The sequence below is a fragment of the Protopterus annectens genome, chromosome 10.part0 (assembly GCF_019279795.1).
Source record: "Protopterus annectens isolate FY-2018-M chromosome 10.part0, PAN1.0, whole genome shotgun sequence".
Lineage (NCBI taxonomy): Eukaryota > Metazoa > Chordata > Ceratodontiformes > Protopteridae > Protopterus > Protopterus annectens.
In genome coordinates this window covers 541454096-541476318 of record NC_056744.1, presented here as the reverse complement: position 1 = coordinate 541476318, position 22223 = coordinate 541454096, and the positions used below count along the sequence as shown (strand labels likewise).

General features: G+C 39.2%; 1 protein-coding gene across 2 annotated transcripts in view; it reads right to left on the bottom strand.

The window, feature by feature from the left end:
• Positions 1-4943: 4943 nt before the first annotated feature.
• The window catches only part of LOC122813211 (4-trimethylaminobutyraldehyde dehydrogenase-like), a 308845-nt gene continuing 291565 nt past the window's right edge, over positions 4944-22223 (bottom strand). For both annotated transcript variants that reach the window (XM_044085396.1, XM_044085397.1), the window contains one exon: positions 4944-5871. In XM_044085396.1, coding sequence (XP_043941331.1) covers positions 5777-5871 — 95 coding nt within the window. In that variant the 3' untranslated portion in view covers positions 4944-5776. The remainder of the gene's footprint in view (positions 5872-22223) is intronic.

Here is a 22223-nt window from a genome sequence, read left to right as displayed (position 1 = left end):
TGTAAGTTTATGTAAATACTTCCAGGTAAATATCCTAAACTTCCTTAACTGGGTTGCCTTCCTGTAAATGTTACACACTCTATCTGTGACTTTAACCACCAAGCCTTTCCCGTAATATTCATGCCCATTCCCTTTTTAAATTTTCTGCTTCTTCCAAAAATGCCTTCCCTAATAATGTATGTAACCTACATGTTATTCTTCTCTCATCTCTTCCTTCTTCCTTATATCTAATACCAATTTAGCTAGACCAGGCCATTTAGTCTGCTCTTCTTTCATCAGCCTTAATTGTGCCCAGTCCTTAGTTATTGCACGATAATGTAAGAAGCCCTTTGTGAAATCTAAAACCTTTCCTTAACTTCATCCCAAAATAGAAAAGTTCCACTCTCTATTATCTGATCCACACATTTCATTTCTGGATTTAAGAGCCACCACCTCCTAGAGATCAGCTGTGCATTTTCATTTTGAATCCTTTCTCTGTAGGCAAAATGTAATTTCTCCAAAGTTTTCACATCTTCAATCAAATATCTTGCTAACCTTTCCACTTACTATTACCTAATGAAAGAAAGGATGCATCAGGGCAAATCCAAATGTAATACAACTATACTAAAATAAAATAATTGTTTTTCATATCTAATAAAGGAGACCTAATCACTTGTACCCTCCATACCCACATATATATGGTGGTCAGCTGCTGATTATTGTCTAAAACCATCTACACCATAGTGTTCCATAATTAGCAGGTTTGCATCTTGTTAAATATGCTAAATGTCTACTTGTCACATACCTCTTCTCATCCAGAACTCCCAGGTCCCCTTTTTCCATAGGAAACATAACTCTATCCCATTTCAGTTTGTGTGTTTCCCCTAAACATAAGCTCATTACCCAGTTTCTAATTTTCCTTTCTACATAATGGAGTTCAGAAGGATTGCCCCAGATATAACACACAGGGGTATAGTGGCAGTGTAGCAAATGCACCCTGTGCTCTAGATCCAGGCCTAGCAATGTCTAGGCATGTACTTTTTGTACAGTTTTCCTGTTAACCTTTGAAATAAAACTTGCCAGGAGTCTTGGTAGTTTTTTTTAATCATGTGCCAAGATACTTGACCCTTTCTTTATTTCTTGCCCTAATGACCCTTGCATATTTCCATTATTAACCCCCAGTAACTTAGTTTATTCCTCATTTACTTTTCAGCCTGCTAGTCCCCCAAATTCTCTTAACAATTCATTTACTATCTTCACTTCTTCCTCAGGCTTTCACAATGTCAATATAATATTGCTAGCATATAGAAGTACTTCATTCCAGACTACCACATTCATACCCATGTACTTCATACTGTTCAAGCAAACTGTCTAAAGGCTCAAAATAGGAAGTAGAAGTTAGAGCGAAACAGGGCTCCCCTGCTGTGTGCCCACAGTTAATGTGATGCTTTGCAAGAGCTTCCAATTATTTTCATACTTTCACTCATCATTTCATATACTCGTTGCAGTAAACAGAGAAACCTGACTGGAGAAATTGATCAGGATACCATCACTTCCTTGAGACTTCCCTCTCTTTTTGCATTCTATTGAATTTTTAATTTCTTGCTTAAAAATATCCACTATTAATTGCTCCTTGTGTACCTCTAAGACTTCTAACAATGCAGTATTTCTTACGTACCTTATAACGGCTTCTTACTTCCTTTCTGAAGGGTCCTTACCCATATACAAAAACATCCAATAAGTGTTAAATTTATTTCCTTTTGATCTTCTAATAAAACCCTATCATCTTTTCTCTTAATCCTCGGGATGGCCCGCTCATCATTCTGCTGCCTCACCCTTACCAGCAGATAATTTGTCACTGCTTGACTACATTTTGTATAAAGTTCTCAATGAGGTATACTACCCTCCATTTGTTGAATCTCTTCAAAATTTTCCCTTAAAAATAATTCTTCCTCCTGTGTTAACCTTTCCCTGTCAGCTGAAATTTTTGAATTGTAAAGCAACCGCTTTTGTCTTCCCTCCTTCTTTAGTATATCCTTTCTTACACTCTTCCCTTTAACTCATCCTTTAATCAATCCAATTTGTCTGTGGATGCTATGCCAAGCCCATACAGCAATACTTGTAAAATTTCCCTTAACCTTAAACATTCCACTTTTCCTGAAAGAATTGGGAATCACCAGGGACAACTCTTATGCCTCTGTGGGTCAACAGAAAGTTGCAGTATCACTCTTGCATGGTCTGAATATTAAAAAAACTGCATGCATGAATTCCCATCATGTGTCCCGTGTGTTCTTCTGTAATATAAAAGCTGCCGAACCTTGACCAGTATTTCCATTTTGCACTATACCACATATACACACACAGCACTCTTATCCTACTAATTTCCCAGGCATCTACCAACCCAAGAGATTCTAACAACCACTTGATTAAACCTTCCATTCTGGTTAACCTCATACTTTCTCTCATCTCCAATGCATCACATAAATTTATAATCATACTTCAATCTTCTGCCATAACTAAGAGCCCTTTCTGAAATCATACTATTTTCAACAAGATAGCCCATAACCAAATAAGCTTTGTACCTGGGGGATTACACCTTGACACTAGTGAATATGCATATCACTGTAACACCCCTTCTATGGTGCTAGACACTCTTCTCCACCTTCAAGTACCCTGCATGTTAAACCCAATCATTCATGAGCTAACAAGACCTCCCATATAGCCTGATACAGCCAGGATTCTATATGCCTTTACATGCTTCTTCTTTCTCCTGTATAGCCTGACATAGCCAGGATTCTATATGCCTTGCTCTCCAATTAATGATGCTCCTCTATCACTACATCTGTTTCCTGCATGGCTGCTCTCAAAATTCTCTTCTTCTTAATGGGGTTAGTTAAGCTGCTGACATGTCATGACATAACCCTGAATGATTCTCCCATTTTTTTGTCTCTATCTGCTCTTTAACTCACGGTACTACACAATCTAATTCACCCAGTTTAAACTGGTTAAATGTTAAACTGCAACTGAGGTATTACTGTACATTCCTGCAGGTGTACCTCTGGTCATACTCCCCTGTTAATGTATACCACAGTTGTTTCCTGCTGAACCATGGACATGTGTATTGCACTTATTAAAGATAAGTCACTTCACTCTTGGTGGCTTTACTCACCTACAAACCTATAACAAATATCAATTATACAGAAAAAAAAGAACAAACACTCTTCCTACACAGGGGTAGAATGCCCTGGATTTGGCTAAAGACCATTTTTCTTAACTCCTCCATAGTTGCAGCTGGATATAGCAAAAGTACCCCGAGACAAAATCTGAGTTAAAGTAAAGCAGTTTGATCAACTCCCCCACACTTTTCACTGGTGTAGCTCAAATAAGTCATTCCATATTACTTATAAGCAGCATACATTTAATATTTACTACGGGTGTTATAGGGACAATAGGTAACCATCTTCACAATGACCTGTATCACTGAGATGCTTACAATATGTACTTAATGTCATTTTATTTAGTGTAATCAACATTCACAATGACCCTTACAAGAATGTAAATGCTATTTTGTATTTAATGTCATTGAGCTGCTCACAATGTAAATTCTGTCTGTATTTAATGTAACTATTTTTATTCTCATACAAATATATTCAAGCTCACTGTTCTATCATACATTACTGTTTTGGTTATGCTGCACGTAACTCATTTCAATTTATGTTATGCCTTAGTGATCAGTTCATGGCTAAAAAGGGACCAGCCCTCTTACCCAGTTATAAACATAAATAAATATTTCCTCCCCCTTTACTAGACCGTACCATGTCTCACATGCTTTTGATGGCCCTCCCACCTTAATATTCATAGTCAGCCAAATGCATATATAAATCCAAAAACAGCAAGGTATGAAATGACAAACAGGAATCTACACCAGAAATCCAACAATGGTAAAAAGCAAAACAACGGCAGATAAACGACCACTGGACATAACATTAAAAACTGAATGAAAACTTTTATTAAAAGTATGTAAAACAAGGATAGGTGCTTTCAGATCCCAATGGACCCTCCTTTAGATCTACCACTGATAAAATCAAATGGAATAATACAGAGATGCAAAAGCCAATCAAAGACTGAATTCTGGGTTCTGCCCATTTTTAATCCAATCACATCTAATCTCCCATTTCAACATATATCCAATGAAATCACAGTCACCAGGACTCACCTATATATGGTATAGATTAACATTTTGCCTTCCAATAATGCAGCAGCCACGCAAATTAAACAAATGCAACCAAAAATGAGAACAGAAGAAACCCATTCATATAGCAAGCAAACATACCTGAGTGAGCTCCCACTACCACTGAGTGAATCTCAGGTGACTGAACACCCTTGAGTGGTGATTCGCAGTTGCTGGAAGTGTTTTCCCTATTGACTAACACTATGTCACGGTGATTGGTGGAAAGCACTGGCACAAGCTTTTCATTGGTTACACTGACAAACCAGGAAGCAAAGGGAATAAGCAGTTCTGCATAATTCACAAACTCAGCTGCGCTGTGTTCAAGAATTAGTGCTAGCAGGGTTCTTGTCTCCTATAGTACAATCTTGATACAGTTTTGAAGGTAATGTTCAATTTTGTGATAGCCGTCTTTTTCCTGAGTGCAAAAAGTGCACTGCTGTGTGTATAATGCAATAAAGGGACAGTGATCTTCTAAAGAAGGCATAGTCCCTTAAGTATTATGTTTTGTGGAAAAAGCCTGTGCCATCTATGTGCTGCAGCTACAATATGCAAAAATTAACTTATAGTGCACTTCCTACAAGGACTTTGTCTGTTCAGTCTCACAGAGTGCAAAGAAGTGATTTAATCTACATATGATTTCCCCATACACAGGAGAAACAAGTTTATGAACTCTGTATGTTTTGACAATAAAGTACTTTAAGAATACAGGCTTGTAATAATGATAGGTTACATCTTGATGAGAAAATGAATGTTTATTTCAGGTGGTTAACAAGGTACAGCAGATATGAGAATTTCAATGATCTTTCCAGAGCAGTTAATGACATCTGACCAATCCTTTTACCTTTTGTTCAATACATCATGGTGCACATATCAAGCTATTAAGTAAATCTGTCAAGACTGTTACAGAAAATACATTTTTAGTAGTCTCAAACTGAATTTGTTGTTGTAACAATGTACAACAGAAAATGAGTCCTCTTCAGACTCATATTATTCATCTGCAGGCAGTTATTTTCTGCTTCCAGTTACAAATAATGCTGACTACTCCTTATTGTCAAAACAGATTAAATGGAACACTTCAGAAATGAATCTAACAGCCTGTGTGGTATGTCTTAACTGCATTGGATAGTGCCTGGGACAAGCAACAGTAGAAGGCTTACATCGTGAAACCATAAAAATATACAGATTTTTTTAATTAAATGACTTGACTAGATATTACCACCAAAATTTGTTTATAATGACTTTTTGTTTCAGCACATTGTTTAAAAGTAGCTTTAACATGGAAAAATCATGCCTTTAAATTGTATGTGCATTAGTTCAAATGTCTGTCTTCCTCCTTTGGAAGGTCTGGAAAATGAAAGAAAAGAATTAGATGTATTATCGCTGTTCTACAGATTACTGTATTTTCATTATGGTCCATTACAATGTGATACAACCTATCAGAAGCCACCATGTGCTAAGAAGAATGTGGTGTTACTTGGAAGAAATAGAAATCTATGCTCATGTATGTCTGAACGTGCACTGCTGGTTACAATAATTATCAGATTTCAGACAAATTGCTGGAAACAATCAGAGTGTACATTCCACATTTCCCATTTCAACATACACAGTTTTGAGCTGAGAGTAATGTTCAAGTGTGATTTGCCCATTTTCTCTTCCAATGCCTGAAAAAAGAAAGAGAGAGAAATTATTTATTCATACATCTGTAATTAATATTACAATACTGCAACTGCTACTGTATGTTTTCCTGACTAGACCACTTGAATTCCAATGTCAGTTCACAGATAACATCAGAAATGCCATATCCAATGGTCATGCTGTCATTACTATACTAGCAGACAAAGCTGATTTATTCACAGACATTCACTTCATCTAATCTTGGATATTCTGTGATATATATATATATATATATATATATATATATATATATATATTTCAACCATTATGGCAAAGCAGAAATCACCATAAAGGGCATATTATGGCATGGTTAAAATCCAGGCTGCTGAAGTACAGGCTAGAATAACTTGTTTCTGTACCTCACACCATTCTAATTAGGTTGGCTTGAGGATAAATACAGACTTTAGGGTCCTTCAAATGAATGATCCCCATCATTTTGCTGTTCTGTCTCATAAGTTCATCATTTTCCCCTCAAAGCAGTCAGATGCTGCTGAAACAATGAAGTGAAGCACAGAGATAGTATGTATTGGCCTAATCTGACTATGTAAACAGAAAAAGAAATGGTACAAGACTGCAATTTACGAGGCATGTACAGGAATCTAAACCAGAAGGAGGAGCTACTATCACTTGAAATCCATCCAAACCATACCATGGCTGAAGCTGGGACTGAATTTACAGCAGTTAAATAACCTTGCCATTAAAAGTTGGATTGTATACTATTCCAAATATCTGGAAGTGATTCAGCATAAGGACATTACAATGACTTCTCTGATTAATGTGCACTGATAGATTTTTGCAAACCATGATATACCACAGTATGCCATATATGATAAATGTATGCAATACATTTGACAAAAGTTCACATATGTTGTGAAATATTGGGAGTTTAGCACATATTATCAAGTCTAGAGTATTTCCAATTAAATTGACAGATTATGCATATGATACTAACAGTCAAACATAAAACACAGTACAGCTAATCAGCTTGAATGCTAACTGTCATTAACTGAACATAGCAATATACCACTACAGGCTGTGGGGGGGTCTCACCGAGTTGCTGATTGGGAAAAAACGTAGAACAAAGCTTCCTACATAATTTTCTCTACTACTGCAATGGAGAAGTTTACCAGCAACAGCCTTCATTGAAAGGAACAAATGAAACACAAAGTATATGACACAGGAACATGAAATGTTGCAGTGTTAAAGGAAGGACAAATGGAAAGAATGACTGTAGAGCAGAATCTTATGCATAAATAACAAATTCAGTCAACTCTAACAGCTGAAGTTGTCGCCTCACAGCAAGATGTTGTCCCGTTCGATTCTCAGTTAGAGTGTCTTCTGTGTGGAGACATGCGTGAATGGGCGTACCTTCGTTGAAGGTTGTGCATCAGGGCTGGCAACTCGGCACGTAAAAATCTACTGCCAATCATTAGCGGACAGGAGTTCCGCTGTGGCGACCCCTAACCAGGAAAAGCTGAAAAACACAACAACAACACAACTAAAACCACATGCCTTACAGGCAGGTGACATGGAAGTGGGCAGAAGAGCAGTGAAGTTACAACAGATGCCCGTACTAGAGAGCTTGCTATGGTATCACAATAAGAACTATAGTAAAGTTTGCACCTGCAGCAGTAATTTTAGTTACTGAATCACATACAAAGGTCACTGTTAAACCTTCAACTGAATTGTCATATCTACCTCTAATGATGCTGTTACAAGACATAGTGTTAAAAAGAATGAAGGCATTGTTAATAAGTCTTAGAACTGTCAATAACACAATATGCTAGAGTGATAATCCACTTAGGTTTCAAGACTGTATAAAGGTGAGAAAGATGTATTGTTGCTGTGGTTTCAATACAGGGTAATAGTTACATGACTCACTACTTCTAGCCATAGAGTTCTTTATATCAATGAAGTGCTTAACTATATCTACATACAAACACACATACACACACACACACACACACACACACACACACACACACACACACACACACACACACACATACACACACACGCATGCTCGCTTATATAGATATATATATATATATATATATATATATATATATGTATACATGTGTACACATGGCATTTTGCCTTCTAATAAAGTGGATGTGATGTCTCAATGTGATGTATTTCCATAAAAAGTACAAGTAGTCTTGGGATTAAGTTAGGTGAGTGGACTGGGCCCAACACTTCACAGTAAAGGCTTGATAAAGGTTTGAGTGTGTGTGTGTGTGTGTGTGTGTGTGTGTGTGTGTGTGTGTGTGTGTGTGTGTGTGTGTGTGTGTGCGTTTGTGCACATAGTATTCTCTGCTACTATGTCCCATTCATACATGTTTGCTAAGCTTATTCCAATGCAAAGCTGACACAAATGGGCCAAGACAATACCAATCTGATCAACCAAGACAGTTTAGTCAAACTCGAACAATGTCTCTGATAAACAATCATGCCACAGCTTAATGCCCCTGAATCTGGATGATAAGGCTTGTGATAGCCTTAAAAGAATTTCTTACTTGAAACTTTTACCACTTCATTTTCTAACTACATTTAGTGACCTTTTTAAAACTACACAAGTCCTCCAGAAGCCGTGTTTGCGCTACAAGTTAGCTTCTCCTCCGCACAGAACAGAAGATAAGGCTTGCCTGCCTCCTTTGCTTTCTACAGCGGCAAAGGAACTTTGATTTAAAGAGGAAACACATGAAGACAGGTTTACAGCTTAAATGCGCACTACATTAAGCAATCTTTTTTTTCTGGTGACCTACTTTTACAAGCATCTTACCCAAAAAGGGATTTAGACAATTTTCTGTATACTTTACATAACTGTGAACATTTTAATGGATACAAAGATAACACAATGAAAACAGGTTTTATTTATCTTTCTGCAGCGTAAACCTAAGTTCAAACAGCATTACCTTTTTCAAATAAGGAAAAAGACATATCAAACACCCAAGTATAACATTCATTAGATTCATAGGTGTTTACTAGGATAACAACAAACAGACCTTTATAAACCTAGCCATGCAACCAAAATGTGACCCACACATTTTATGTTTTAGAGACATTTTTATAGGTTGTGGTTTTTGGCTTTAACATGAATTACTGACCAGCTCTGTCCATCAGCGACATTCTATGGTGATTACTATGAAGCAATTCATTAGATTCAGTATTCATCTGCCAGAGTATCAAAGCATTACCCTGCTTATCAACGACACTTAACTGGAAAATGTTTTAAGTCCTCAATCAAAATTTTATGAAACTGAACTGGGGGATCACTGTTTGTTGTTGAAAATCGCTGATGGTGTTACGACAGTGATAAAAAGTATGTGGTATTTGCACCTTTTTCCACAGTCATGCAACCACAAAGTTGGAATGATTAAGAAAGATGGTGGGAGTATAGACTACAGGAGGACTTTTATAAAGTTCTGCAGGTGGAAGCTTCAGACTGAAACTTCCTATCTTTTTTTTTTCTTCTGGCTTAAATTGAGGGGGCTGTAGTAAAGCCATACCAAAGTCCAGTTTAGAAAAATTACTTGCATTGAGTTTAATAATACAACAGATACATGCTTTTAAAGGCTATGATCTACTAAAATGTATTTAATGACTTGCTTTAGTGCATGAAGTACTACTGAAAATCCTTTTCAGTAAGAGAAGCTGCTTCAAAAACAATACTCGGTGTCTATCCCTCCATCTCTTTCTTGTTGTCTTCTTATATTCCAAGAAGGCAAGAAGATTAGTTTTTACTACAGACTACTATCTTTCTAAACAAACAGATGCAAAATGGTATGTGGTCAGCTGGCTAAAATAACTTCCACTGGAACAGAAGTAGCCGATTAAAATTTGTGAAAAGCTGATGAAAGCAGTAACTGTATGAAGCAGACTATAGGTCTTAGGTTTTAACAATTCAGATGAAAATCTAAGTTGCGTAAACCTTAGATCTGATAGAAAGTTGCATGAGGGTGCACCATTGTATATTTGTTGTTTTCTCTGGAATGCTTCATTTTGAGGAAATTAAATCTCAGCAGATGCAGTTCTGGTGAGTAAAATGTAAATGGTGTTCAGATTAAATTATCGATCCATATTCAGCCAATTCATTAGAAGTCTCTTGTAAGTGATTTTGTAGTTTGTCACCACAAGTACCTATTACATTATTATGTGATGATATTCAGGCTCAGGTTGTAGTTTTTTGAAACACAACTTCGTCACTTTATCAGAAGTTTTTCAGAAGTGTATCCAAAAACATCAGCAACAGATTACAATCGTGCACATACTGACTTTACATTTTCATTTTTTGTTCATAAACATTACAGCATTTTAAAAATATTTTTTTAATCTCAAACTGGATAACAACTGGTTTAGGTGATTCTCATTAGCCATTTGAAATCCTCTTCACATCAATAGTTAGTGAGTCCTCATTCTCTCAAACTTGCAGCATCATTTGTAAAGGCTTGCTGGCTAATTATTCCAAATCAAGCTAAGAATGTCATCCATTTGCTACTTCAAGGGTTGGCAGATTGTATTACAAAAGATCCCTGCAAATTTTCCAACAATTGCAGTCTTTTGACATACCACAATATCCTAGACTTGTTCACTATCAGAATTTATAGGGGTTGGCCTTGTGCACTAATGGATAAGGCTTCTGACTTCACATCAGAAAACTGTAGGTTTGAATCCTACCATAGTTATTAGAAAAGACCACATGCTATGTCTGGTAGAGGATTATGGCAATCGGCTATTAAAGAGGTGCTTCCTGTAAGTCAGGCTTTGATTAAATTAGCCTCCATTTGCCTAATGTGTTACTCTGAGCAACTCACTTAACCAGACAACACTATAGGGCAACTGAGAAACTCAGCTAAGCTCCTCAGTGATCTCCTAAACTGCATGTCTAGTTAACTGCTTATGAGATTGTTAATCTAAAGATTAGTTTAAGACATATGGCTCATCCAAATGCATTTTGAGATAAGTGGAGGCTGATTTTAAATGTATATTTTTCTATACAAGATGGGCTTTATATTCTTAATTCGTTTTACATATGTTTGAGAATTTTAGACTAGAAATGGTAACACAGGACACTTCTGTCACATGACAACCAATCAAACTCAACCCTAATATTAAGATGTGTTGGTGGTATCGTATAAAAGACATGCAATGGTTAATTGTCCTATGTCATTAGAATTTTATAACAATAACTAGATCTGAATAAGATGTAGCCCTGCCATGGTACTAATACCTGGGTTTATACCTCAAATATTGATAACCAACAGGAGAAGATACATACATCTCTGCAGAACTTAGAGCTACTACAGACTAAGTGCTTGAACCCAGCCCATTATATAGCTATGCAATTATACTAAATTACAGGTTTCTGGCAGCTATCATAGAGGACTAAAGATCTCAAACATTAATGAACTGCTTCCTGCATGCATGCTACAGGTTTGAGTCTTTCCACATTCATTTTCCTGCTGTGCGACTCTGAGCAAGTCACTTAACCAGACGGTGCCTCCTAGGTTACCCTTGAAAATGGACAATTTTTTCAATGGGCTTACCCGGTCAATAAATAGGTCTGTCCTGAGGTGGACCTTCTACAGTTTAGATGAACGCATTTCATATAACCGCAGGTTATTATTTCATTATTGTTTCATTTTAAAAGGAAGCAGAGACCCTATTATCCCTGATTCATACATTTCTGGTGGCCCACTGACTTCTGCTTTATATATTAATTACATTTAACACTTTACTGTTTATTTATGGAACACAGCACTAATTTATAACTGTTATATTTTACTAGTGTACTAGATGAACATATGATTTCAGGGGTCTACTTCAGATGATCGAACTTACAAAAGTTTGACTTTCATATAGCCGAGACCATATGATCGAACTTTTGTAAGTTCGAACATCAAATAAAAAAGTAAAAAAACAAAAAAGTTACCTGGATGCCCCCTGCTATTTATATATACCAACTCAGAGATCGCACTACAGTGCAGAAAAGGGAAATCTTCCCATTCTGCACTGTATGGAGATCTCCATTATAAATGTTCGAACTTTCAAAAGTTCGATTATATGGTCTCGGCCATATGAAATTCAAACTTTTGAAAGTTCGAACATATGAAGGGGACCCAATTTCAGTACTAGTAAATTTATCTAAACATTTTAATGTTATTTACAAATATATATTCTGTCAATTAGAAACACACCACTTGTAAAAGTGGTCAGCATAACAATTAAAATTTTTGTAATCCCGTTATAATGAAATATCTGTCTGCATTTCTGTTAGAAATGTACTGTTTTCTTGAGATCATCACAAACATTTTTGGGTTCCTATCAGCAGACTGAGGACGCATGTTTTCGAATGCATCTTGGTCGAACTGACAAAACCGAAACTGCAAAATATCGAAGTGACATGTAAGCGAATTCTTTCCCTGGGAAAGAATTCGCTTGGCCACTTCGATACTTTGCAATTTTCAGCACTGTAGTGCGGTCTCAGAGTTGTTATATTTAAGTAGGGGGGGTATGGGGGGTGAAGCCCCCCACTTAATCTCATGTTTTAATATGCTTTCTTTTTTTATTCTTTTGTTGGAACAGCAATTTTTTTTTTCCCTTGGAAAAAAATTGCTATTCTGACAGTTCAGTTTTGTAAGCTTTCGCTTATATGGGGTCGATTAATCACCGTTCGCTTACCTAAGCATTCGGTGATCTAATATAGACCCACATTTTTGTACTATCATGCACTGTCAAATGCAGTGAACTCCCTTCCCCCTCCTTGCTGTCTTCTTCTTCCTCTTTCCCATATCACTGTGTGTGTGTGTGTGTGTGTGTGTGTGTGTGTGTGTGTGTGTGTGTGTGTGTGTATGTATATGTATATATATATATATATATATATATATATATATATATATATATATATATATATAATTATACAATCATATACCATTTTCAGAAATGGATATGCACCAAGTCTAATGAATGGCTAGTGGCAACGAAAAAAGGAAACCAGGAAATATTGATTTCTTCAATGCAGCCAGCCTCATGTCAGCTGGATTGCCAGCAACCCAACAGGTGAGGTTAACAGCCTTTCAGCATCTAAAAGTCCTTTAGTCCCTTGAGCTATTCATTTCATTTTTTAATGTGTGTTTTATTTGCTGACGTGCACAACGACTGACTGCCACAAGTCCATTAGTGTCATTATGACTTCAGTGCAAATAAAGGTAGTCTGATACAGTGTGACTTGATACCTGATTCCACTTGCAGAGGTTATGACCTGAATCTTCAAAAGCATTCTGACCTTTCGTGACTTCCTAGTTATAAAGCCTGGAGTAATTATTCCATCAAAACCTTTGCTTTCATAGCTGTTAACAGACCTTACGTTCTTGCTTAGTGTAAGCAACAAAACCTGAGATGGCATTCACCTTATTGTTCACTATATGTTAACTATCAAAGTGTACAATCCACAGAAAAAAAAAATCAAAATGCTTAAAAGAAATGAATATAATTTATGGCTCTGTTTACGTGTAAGTGATTATATGAGTAAATTCTTCATGAATGAGACTGTGTCTTTTTCAACAGAGACAAATGCACTTATTGCATCAGTGTAACAAAATAACAAGAATATCTCAATACTGAATGCACACAGTACGGGTGGAGTGTAGCAATATGTTATGAGAGAAAGAATCACTGGGGACAAGACAGAATTATGAGACAGCATATAGCTTAGTAGTTGTAATGGAAAACGTAATTCTGAAGGGTAGTATTCTTTCTGATATCACCTGTGCTGCATGCAAGCCTTCAGTAAATGCAAAAAGTACAGTTTTGTACCTACCATAAATGTAGATGTTCGAGTGTATACACTGCTGAAGTCATTACACTTGGGTTATCCTGCCATCAGGCGGTTCCCCAGTTGGCCTGAGTTCCAAAGTCTTGGTCCGGCATCAGTTGCTGTAACCTCCTCCCTGACGTCAGTGCGACAGGGGTATATAAGATGCAGCCGACGCCATTTTCTTCAGTTTTTCTTGCCCCAGATGTCAGGTGCCCCCAAATAGGTAGGCAATTCAAATTGCTAATAAAACATACATAAGAAAAGCAAACAACAACTTTCAGTTACCAGCAAATACTCCCTCATAGGTAGTAAAGGGTAGGAGACATAGGTACATACCAGCAAGTAAGAGGGGAAGGAGGGAGGGTAACCTGGACTGCAGCAGTGTATACACTCGAACATCTACATTTATGGTAGGTACAAAACTGTACTATGTTCCTCTTGTTACACTGCTGCAGTCATTACACTTGGGTAGAATCCCAAAGCTGAGGAAGGGTGGCTGGTTCTATAAGGCATTAGGGGTGGCTATAAGGCCCTGCAGCACAGCAGTGGCGAAGTCAGCTCTGGATTTAGAGTATACAGGCAGATGGTAATGCTTGGTGAAGGTATGCACAGAACTCCATGGTGCTGCTTCCAAAATATCCTGGGTAGGTACTCCTCTGAGGTAGGCAGTTGAAGTGGCTGTTGCCCTGGTGGAGTGAAATCTAATGCTGCTAGGTACAGGTTTCCCATGGTATGTATAGCAAAAATGTATACAATGTCCTATCCATTTTGAAATAGTCTGTTTTGAAATGGCTTTTCCCTGTGCTCCTGCAGCATATGCTACCAATAATTGCTCAGATTTTCTGAAAGCTTTGGTTTTGTCCAAGTAGAAGCGTTAACTGCCTGTGAATGTCCAAAGAATGCAGTAGTCTCTCCCCTTTATTCTGTGGTTTTGGATAAAAAGTTGGCAAGTGAATAGTTTAGTTTAGAGCCACACTTGATACCACCTTTGGCATAAGCGTAGGGTTAGTTCTTAAAGACACCCTGTCCTGGTGGAAAATGAGAAAAGGTTCCACTGCCATTAGTGCCTGTAATTCTGAAACTCTTCGTGCTGATGTTATTGCCAGGAGCAGAGCAGTTTTCCAAGAGATATATTTTAATTCTGCTGTGTTAGCTGGCTCAAAAGGAGGTAAAGTAAATTTTTCCAAAACAAAGTTGAGGTCCCAAGTTGGAGTAGGTGCTCTACGGGGCGGTCTTATGTTTTTAGCCCCTCTGAGGTACTGTTTTAGCAAAGGATTAGAGAAAATTTGTGGATCCATGTTGTAATGAGCAGAGATGGCAGAGGCATGGATCTTGATGGATGAAAAAGAGAGGCCTTTGTCCAGCATCTCAGTTAAATATTGTAGCATCTCAGGAATGTTTGGGACAAGAGGGTTAAGGCTGTGAGCCTGGTTCCAGGCACAGAATCTCTTCCATTTATCCGAATAGGCTTTCCTGGTACTAGGCCTTCTGGCCTCCAGAATGACATCCATAACAGCTTTGGAGAGAGGCACTGCTTGCTTGACTAAGGAATCTTCCATGCAGCTAGGTTTAAGGTCTTTAGCTGACTGTGAAGTATCTGATTGTTGTGCTGAGTCAGCAGATGTGGGATTTGAGGCAAAATCCAGGGTGGTTCTTGTGCTAAGTTCTTTAAGATTGGGTACCAGTGCTGGCGTGGCCAGTCTGGTGCAATCAGGATCATCTTTGGCTCTTCTTGCCTGGCTTTTATGAGTACCTTTGGAAGGAGAGGTAGTGGTGGGAAAGCGTATACTTGTAGGTTTTTCCAGCTGAACGAGAAGGCATCCACTTTCCATGCTTGTGGATGGTAACTCCTTGTGCAGAACTTCTGTAGCTGGCAGTTCATTGGGGATGCAAACAGATCTATGTCCTGGCTCCACCATTTCTATGTTATCATTCTGAATATTTGTGGATTCAATTCCCATTCGTGGGGATCCATGATGTTTCTGCTTAAGTCATCTGCCAGTGTGTTTTTCCTCTCCTGGCAGGAATAGTGCTTGCAGATGAACTTGATAGTTTAGAGCTGTGTTCCACAAGGTCATGGCTTCTCTGCAGAAGGGGTAGGAGTGAATGCCCCCTTGCTTGTTTATGTACCACATAACTGTGGTGTTGTCTGTCTTTAGTAGTAGTTGTCCTGGATGCAGCAGGTCCTTGAAAGCTATAAGGGCATTTTGTACAGCTATCATCTCTTTTTGATTGATGTGTAGATGCCTTTGTTCTGCGGGCCAATTGCCCTGAATACATTTTCCTTGCATGTGTGCTCCCCAGGCGTAATCCGATGCATCTGTTGTCAGTGTTTGCCTGGCTGTGGGTTGAGTAAAAGTCTGCCCCTTGTTGAGGTGACAAGCTTGAGCCCACCATCGAAACTCCTGTTGAAGGCAAGGAATTAGTGGTATAACTGTTTCCAAACTTTGACAGTGTTGAGACCATACACTCTTTAGGTATCATTATAGTTTCTTCATATGCAGTCTGGCATATGGAATTGGTAGTATGCAAGATTCCATGTAACCCAAGGCCTGCAGAATTTGTCTTGCAGGGAGTTGGGTTTTGCTGCCATCAATTGAAAGTATTTGAGTCAGTTGTCCTTGCTTGTCTGGCGTGAGATAAGCCATCTGGGCCATTGTGTTCAAGCTGGCACCCAGGAATATTATCTCTTGTGAGGGCACTAGTTTTGATTTCTTTTCATTTACTGTGTACCCCGGGCAATTTAAGAACTTTTTTACAAATGCCAGATGCTTTAGAAGAATGTCCTTGCTCTCTGCTTTAATCAAGCAGTCGTCCAGGTACGGATACATTTGAATTTCTTTCTGTCTGCAAAATGCAATTACTGGTGCCAGGCACTTTGTGAAGACCCTGGGCACAGTAGATAAGCCAAAGGACAGTGCAGAGAATTGATAGTGCATTGAACCAGCTATGAATCTGAGGTATTTTCTGCAGTTTTGTCTGATAGGGACATGCAGGTATGCCTCCTTGAGGTCCAAGGTCACGAGCCAAGCCTTCTTGCCCAGCATGGGAAGAAGCTGCTGTAGTGTCAACATTTTGAATTTCAGAACTTCCAGGTAAGTGTTTAGAGAAGAAAGATCCAGAATGGGCCTCCAGGCTTTGTCCTTTCTGGGAACCAGAAAGAGTCTTGAGTAAAATCCTTGTCCTTGCTCCTGTGGTGGTACCTTTTGAATAGCTCTCATGTCCATGAGTGCTGCAATTTGTTTTTGAGCCTCTGCCTATTGATTTGGTGGCAGATTTGACATTCCTTTTAACCTTGGCAGAGTGTGAAAGTGGAACCTGTAACCTTGAGATACAATGTTGAGAACCCATTTGTCTTTGGTGATCCAATGCCAACTGTGATAAAAAAGTGCCAGTTTTCCTCCCAAGGGGGCCTGCCAAGAGAGAGATGTTTGGCAGCTGTAGTGGGAAGTCATTGAGGCTGTTTTTTATATGGTTGGGCCTGTCTTCCCCTTCTTTCTGGCCTGGTGCACCCCATTGTCGAGGCATGTAAGGATCTTGTGTTTGGCCTCTACCTCTTGGACGTCTGTATCTGCTCCTTTGAGGTCTGTCTGTAACTGGAAAGGACCAATTCTTTGTTGGCCAATTTCTGCTAAATTGAGGAGGCTGAACCTGTAAGAAATCCTTCACCGTTTGCATAGATTTTGCCTTATTCTCCATTTTCTTTAATACCTCTTCTGCCTTAACTCCAAATAACACATCCTGCTGCAAAGGTGCATCCAATAATTTTGCTTTAACATGATCTGGTAATGTATGTTCTTTTAACCAAGCATGTCTTCTAATGACAGAGCCTGTAACTGCTGCTCTACAAGAGGTCTCTAAAGAATCAAAACCACATTGCAAAGTATGTTTTACCACTTGTTCAGCTGCAAGCAATAAATCCTGCACTTCTTTAAAATTAGGAGGATCTGAATCTGGAAGCATTTTTTGTTTCAACTGAGACATCAAAAATTGCTGATATTTTAGCATGTGAAACTGGCAATTTAAGGCTCTCATTGCTAAAGTTGCAGACGTATATACTTTCTTTCCCCATCTGTTTAATGCTCTGGAATCTCTGTCAGAGGGAACTGGATTTTTTGCTGATGAGGCCTTAATCCCTTTGGGTCCCTGAGAAATAGTTTCAGGGTCAGCAACAGGGCTTTTATACAGAAATCTGTGTGAGTCAGGGACTCTGTAGTATCTGTCAGGTTTAACTGGGGCTGGAGGTAAGGAATCAGGATTTAAGCTGGATTCAGTATACACATCATCCACAATATCTAACACTGGCTGAATGGCAAGGGGTCTGTGTTGGGGTAATAAAAGGAAGTCTCTGAGCCTTTTCTTGGATTCTGAGTAATCCTGGCCTTCCAAATGGAAATGCTCCCTCATGGTATGTAAGGTTTCCCCAAAGGAGTAGTCCTCAGGTGGAGAGGCTGATGGAATTGATTCCTCAGCATCAGAATCCTCATAAGGGGGTAAAGAATATCCTAGGTCTGAGGAAGAATCTGAAGAAATGGACACCTGGTTGGATGAGTCATAGTCTGCATTCTGTCTGGGCCTTTTATCAGGAGGGGTTGGGACCCCCTGATCAGAGTGATTAGGTCTTCGGCCATTTTGAGCATTTCTTTCTTAGGCATGGAGGCCTGTCCTGGAGAATGCTGTATTTGTTTCTTTGTTTTTAAAGGAGGCTTAGACTTAGCAGAGGGTTTAATGCTTAAGTGAACAAGTCTGAAAACATCCTCTGAAGCTGCGGGTTGCTCAGCTACTCCAGATCCCTCTGAAGGGTTAGTTTCGTTAAGCTGAAAAACTTGTGCATCTGAAGGCCCAGCCATCTCCACGTGGGAGTTGGAGGCAGCCTGTGGTTCTGCAGAAGCAGTCGTCAGGGGCTGCGAAGGCACCTCGCTGAAAACCGGAGAACCGGTGACTGGCCTAGAAGAGGCTTCGTCGTCAGTTTTGGGCCTCGGATGCCTGTCCTTGTCTTTGCGCTTTTTATGTATTCCGTTCGTTGGAAGTTCCGACAGCATGGTGTAATTGAATTTTCTGCCAAAATAATGTCGGGCAAAATCAAACCGATGTTTAATAGTGTGCTTGTTAAACCTAGCACAAAACCGACAACCAGTGACATCGTGGTCTGGGCCTAGGCATGGGATACAATAGGAATGGAAATCCTTATGATGTATTTGCTTCCCACAAGAAATACAGTTATTAACTTTTACTGACATCGGTCTGAGGCAAGAAAAAGTTTCCCCAATGGGGTACTTAACTTTGTAGAAGACTTTGGTTCTGGATTTGGAATGAAAATCTCAGGAGTCGGCCGACCGGCACTTGCGAACTGCTTTTGCTTCGGGCACCGAGCGGCAAGAAAGACTGAAGAAAATGGCGTTGGCTGCATCTTATATACCCCTGTTGCACTGACGTCAACAATGCTGGACCAAGACTTTGGAACTCAGGCAGACTGGGGAACTGCCTGACGGCATGATAACCCAAGTGTAATGACTGCAGCAGTGTAACACGATGAACATCTACAGGTGTAAGTAAATTTGCCATAACACTAGATGTTCAAATGATCACTGCTGCAGCTATATGAGTTATATACTGCCAAGGATATAACAGCTGGCCAGCTTCCAAAGCTTCAGGGCACCTTCCATGCACTGAAACCATTAGGCAGCTCAAGTTTAGTTGCCTAAAAAGACAGGCTTGAGCATTAAGCCCTTTAGAGTTTGCATGCCACCAGAGAGAGGGAGACCGAGGCCTGACAGGACATAGCTAGGAGTAAAACAATGTATAAATACATACATACACCCCCACACACACACACACACACACACACACACACACACACACACACACACACACACACACACAATGGCACAACAACATATTCAAAAAACTAATGGGGTGGAAGGAGGGAGCAGCTACTTCAGCAGGGATCATTTGAATATCTATTGTTATGGTAAGTTTACTTACACAACTGTACTATGTTCACCATGCTGATCACTGCTGCAGTAGCTTTAGCTATATTGGTAGATTACCCTAGCTTACAACATTTGGGAGGTGGAAGGGGAAGTGTCCAGGAGTCCCTAGAGAATAGTCCTAATGAAGCCTGATCTGGACTTAGTGAAGGAATCAAGCTTGTAATGATTTATAAACGTAGGTACAGAGGACCAAGTTGCTGCTTCTATTCTATTTTTAGTATCCAACTCTTTCCTAAAAGCTGTAGAAGCGAAGGCCCTAGAAGACTAAGCCCAGACTCTGCCTGGAATAGTTTTGTTGTGAAGAAAAAAATAAGTAGTAGCCTGAGACAGCCATTTGGAAATTGTCTTTAGACACTAGTTGCCCTTTCCACTTATTTTCACAAGAAATGATCAAATGATCCACAGATATAAAATATTTTGTTCTGTCAACACAGTACCCAGGTTGCCTGTGGACATCCAATTTATGGATTATCCATTCTCCCTCATATTTGGGCTTGGGAAAGAAATCAGGAATATGGATAGTTTGGCTTAAGTAAACCTGGACATCACTTTAGGCATAAAAGAAGGATTAGTTCTCAAACAAACCCTGTCTCTGTGAAAAATGAGATAGGGTTGATTCACCATAAGAGCTTGCAACTCAGATAATTTTCTTGCAGAGGTCAGAGCAATTGGTAAAACACTTTTCAATGTTAAGAACCTCAAGTCATCCAGATGAGCGGGTGCAAATGGAGCAAGCATTAGCTTCTCTAATAGAAAATTAAGATCCCAAAGAGGAGCCAATGGTTTTCTTGTAGGTCTCTTATGCAAAACCATTTTCAAAAACATTTTCAAATAAGAATGCATTGAAAGAGGGGGATCATTGGGAAGATATGCTGAAACAGCTGACAAATGAACATTCATGAAGAAGTAAGAAAAGCAACAGGAAAGCAACTTAAATATTTTAAATCAGAGAAACACGTGTCCTGAATGGGAGCTGGTTACACTGCTGGCACCTAGAAAAACCTTTTCCATTTGTTATATGACTTCCTAGTACTAGGCTTTCTTGCTCCCATTACTGTCTGCTGCATGTCCTCAGTAAATATGTGCCTCAAGGCAATTACGACCCTATCATCCAGGCAGGCAGGCAGGCAGTTGAAGTTGATTGGGGTTGGGGGTGTGTCAAACAACCCAGTTCTTGTGTGCATAGATCCAGTCTCTGCAGAAGTTTGTGGTAACTGCCCCTGCCCTTTTCCACAGAAGGGAGAACCACTGCTGCCTGGGCCAGAACAGTTACCACAATGATCTTGGGGAATTCCTTCTGAATCTTCAAAAGTACCCTGGATATCAGTGGAAAGGGTATAAAAACATATACGGACATTTATGCCCATGGAAAGGAAAAGGTATCTGTTTTCCAGGCATTCTTCATGGAGTCCTAGAACAGAATTTTGCCAAATGATTGTTCAGAGAGGAGGGAAAGAGGTCTTATTGAGGAACTCTGCACAGATGTTTCAAATCCTGAGAGTCTCTCAATCTAGTTTCCACTCATGAGGGTTTGCCTTTGTCCTGCTCAGATTGTCTGTCACATAGTCTTGCTCTGAGGGGATGTAGGATGCATGCGGAGTGAGACTGTGCTGTGAAGCTATATCCCAAGCTAACATGGCTTAGTCTGCGAACAGGGTAAGACCTAGTTCCCTCTTACTTGTTGATGTACCACATGACTGGTATTGTCTGTAATGACTTGAAGAGCTCCTGGGAGCCAAAGACAATTCAGAGAGTGGACTGCCTAGATTAGAGCAAGCATCTCTTTTATATTTACATGCTTGTGTCTGTCTTTGATATTTCAAACCCCTTGCACTTTAATCACTCCAGAAACTGCTCCCCAAGCAAAGTCTGAGGCATCGGTGGTGACTGACTGCTTTGCAGCAGGAGGAGAAGGTGAGACCTGGATTTAGGGACATTTGTTATATCCACCAAGTGATTTCTCTTCTGACAAATCCCAGAACTGGGATCTAAAAAGATAATGAGTATTGGTGCCAGGATCACAAAGACTACAGATACCACGGTATCTTTCTCATGAGGAGTCTTGCCAGGATTATCATGAGAATCACATATGAGACCCAAACTCCTGAGGTATTCCCTTACATAGACCAACGTTTCTGAAAACTAAGTTAAGAAACCTAACTTAATGCTTTTTACTTCAAAAAGTTGCCAAAATCAAAAGCATTTTTTACCATAGAGTCAGCAAATACTGTCATTGAAACTGTAACTCAAAGTAAACCTCTAGGTGTTATCAAATATGACCAGGACATACTGCACACTATTAAATCTACTCACCAGAAACTAGGCTCTCTTTATAGGACTAATGGATTCCTTAGAGATACTACAAGAAAAACTCTAGCTATAACCTTTTTATTGCTGACTCTCTTATATGCTGCTCCTATTCTAACAAACGTAAACAACATTCAAAGAAAGAAACTTGGCTCCTGCTACAATAAAATAGCTATACTTGCCACCAATCTCCCTCATAGGACCCACCATTGTCCTAGTTTAA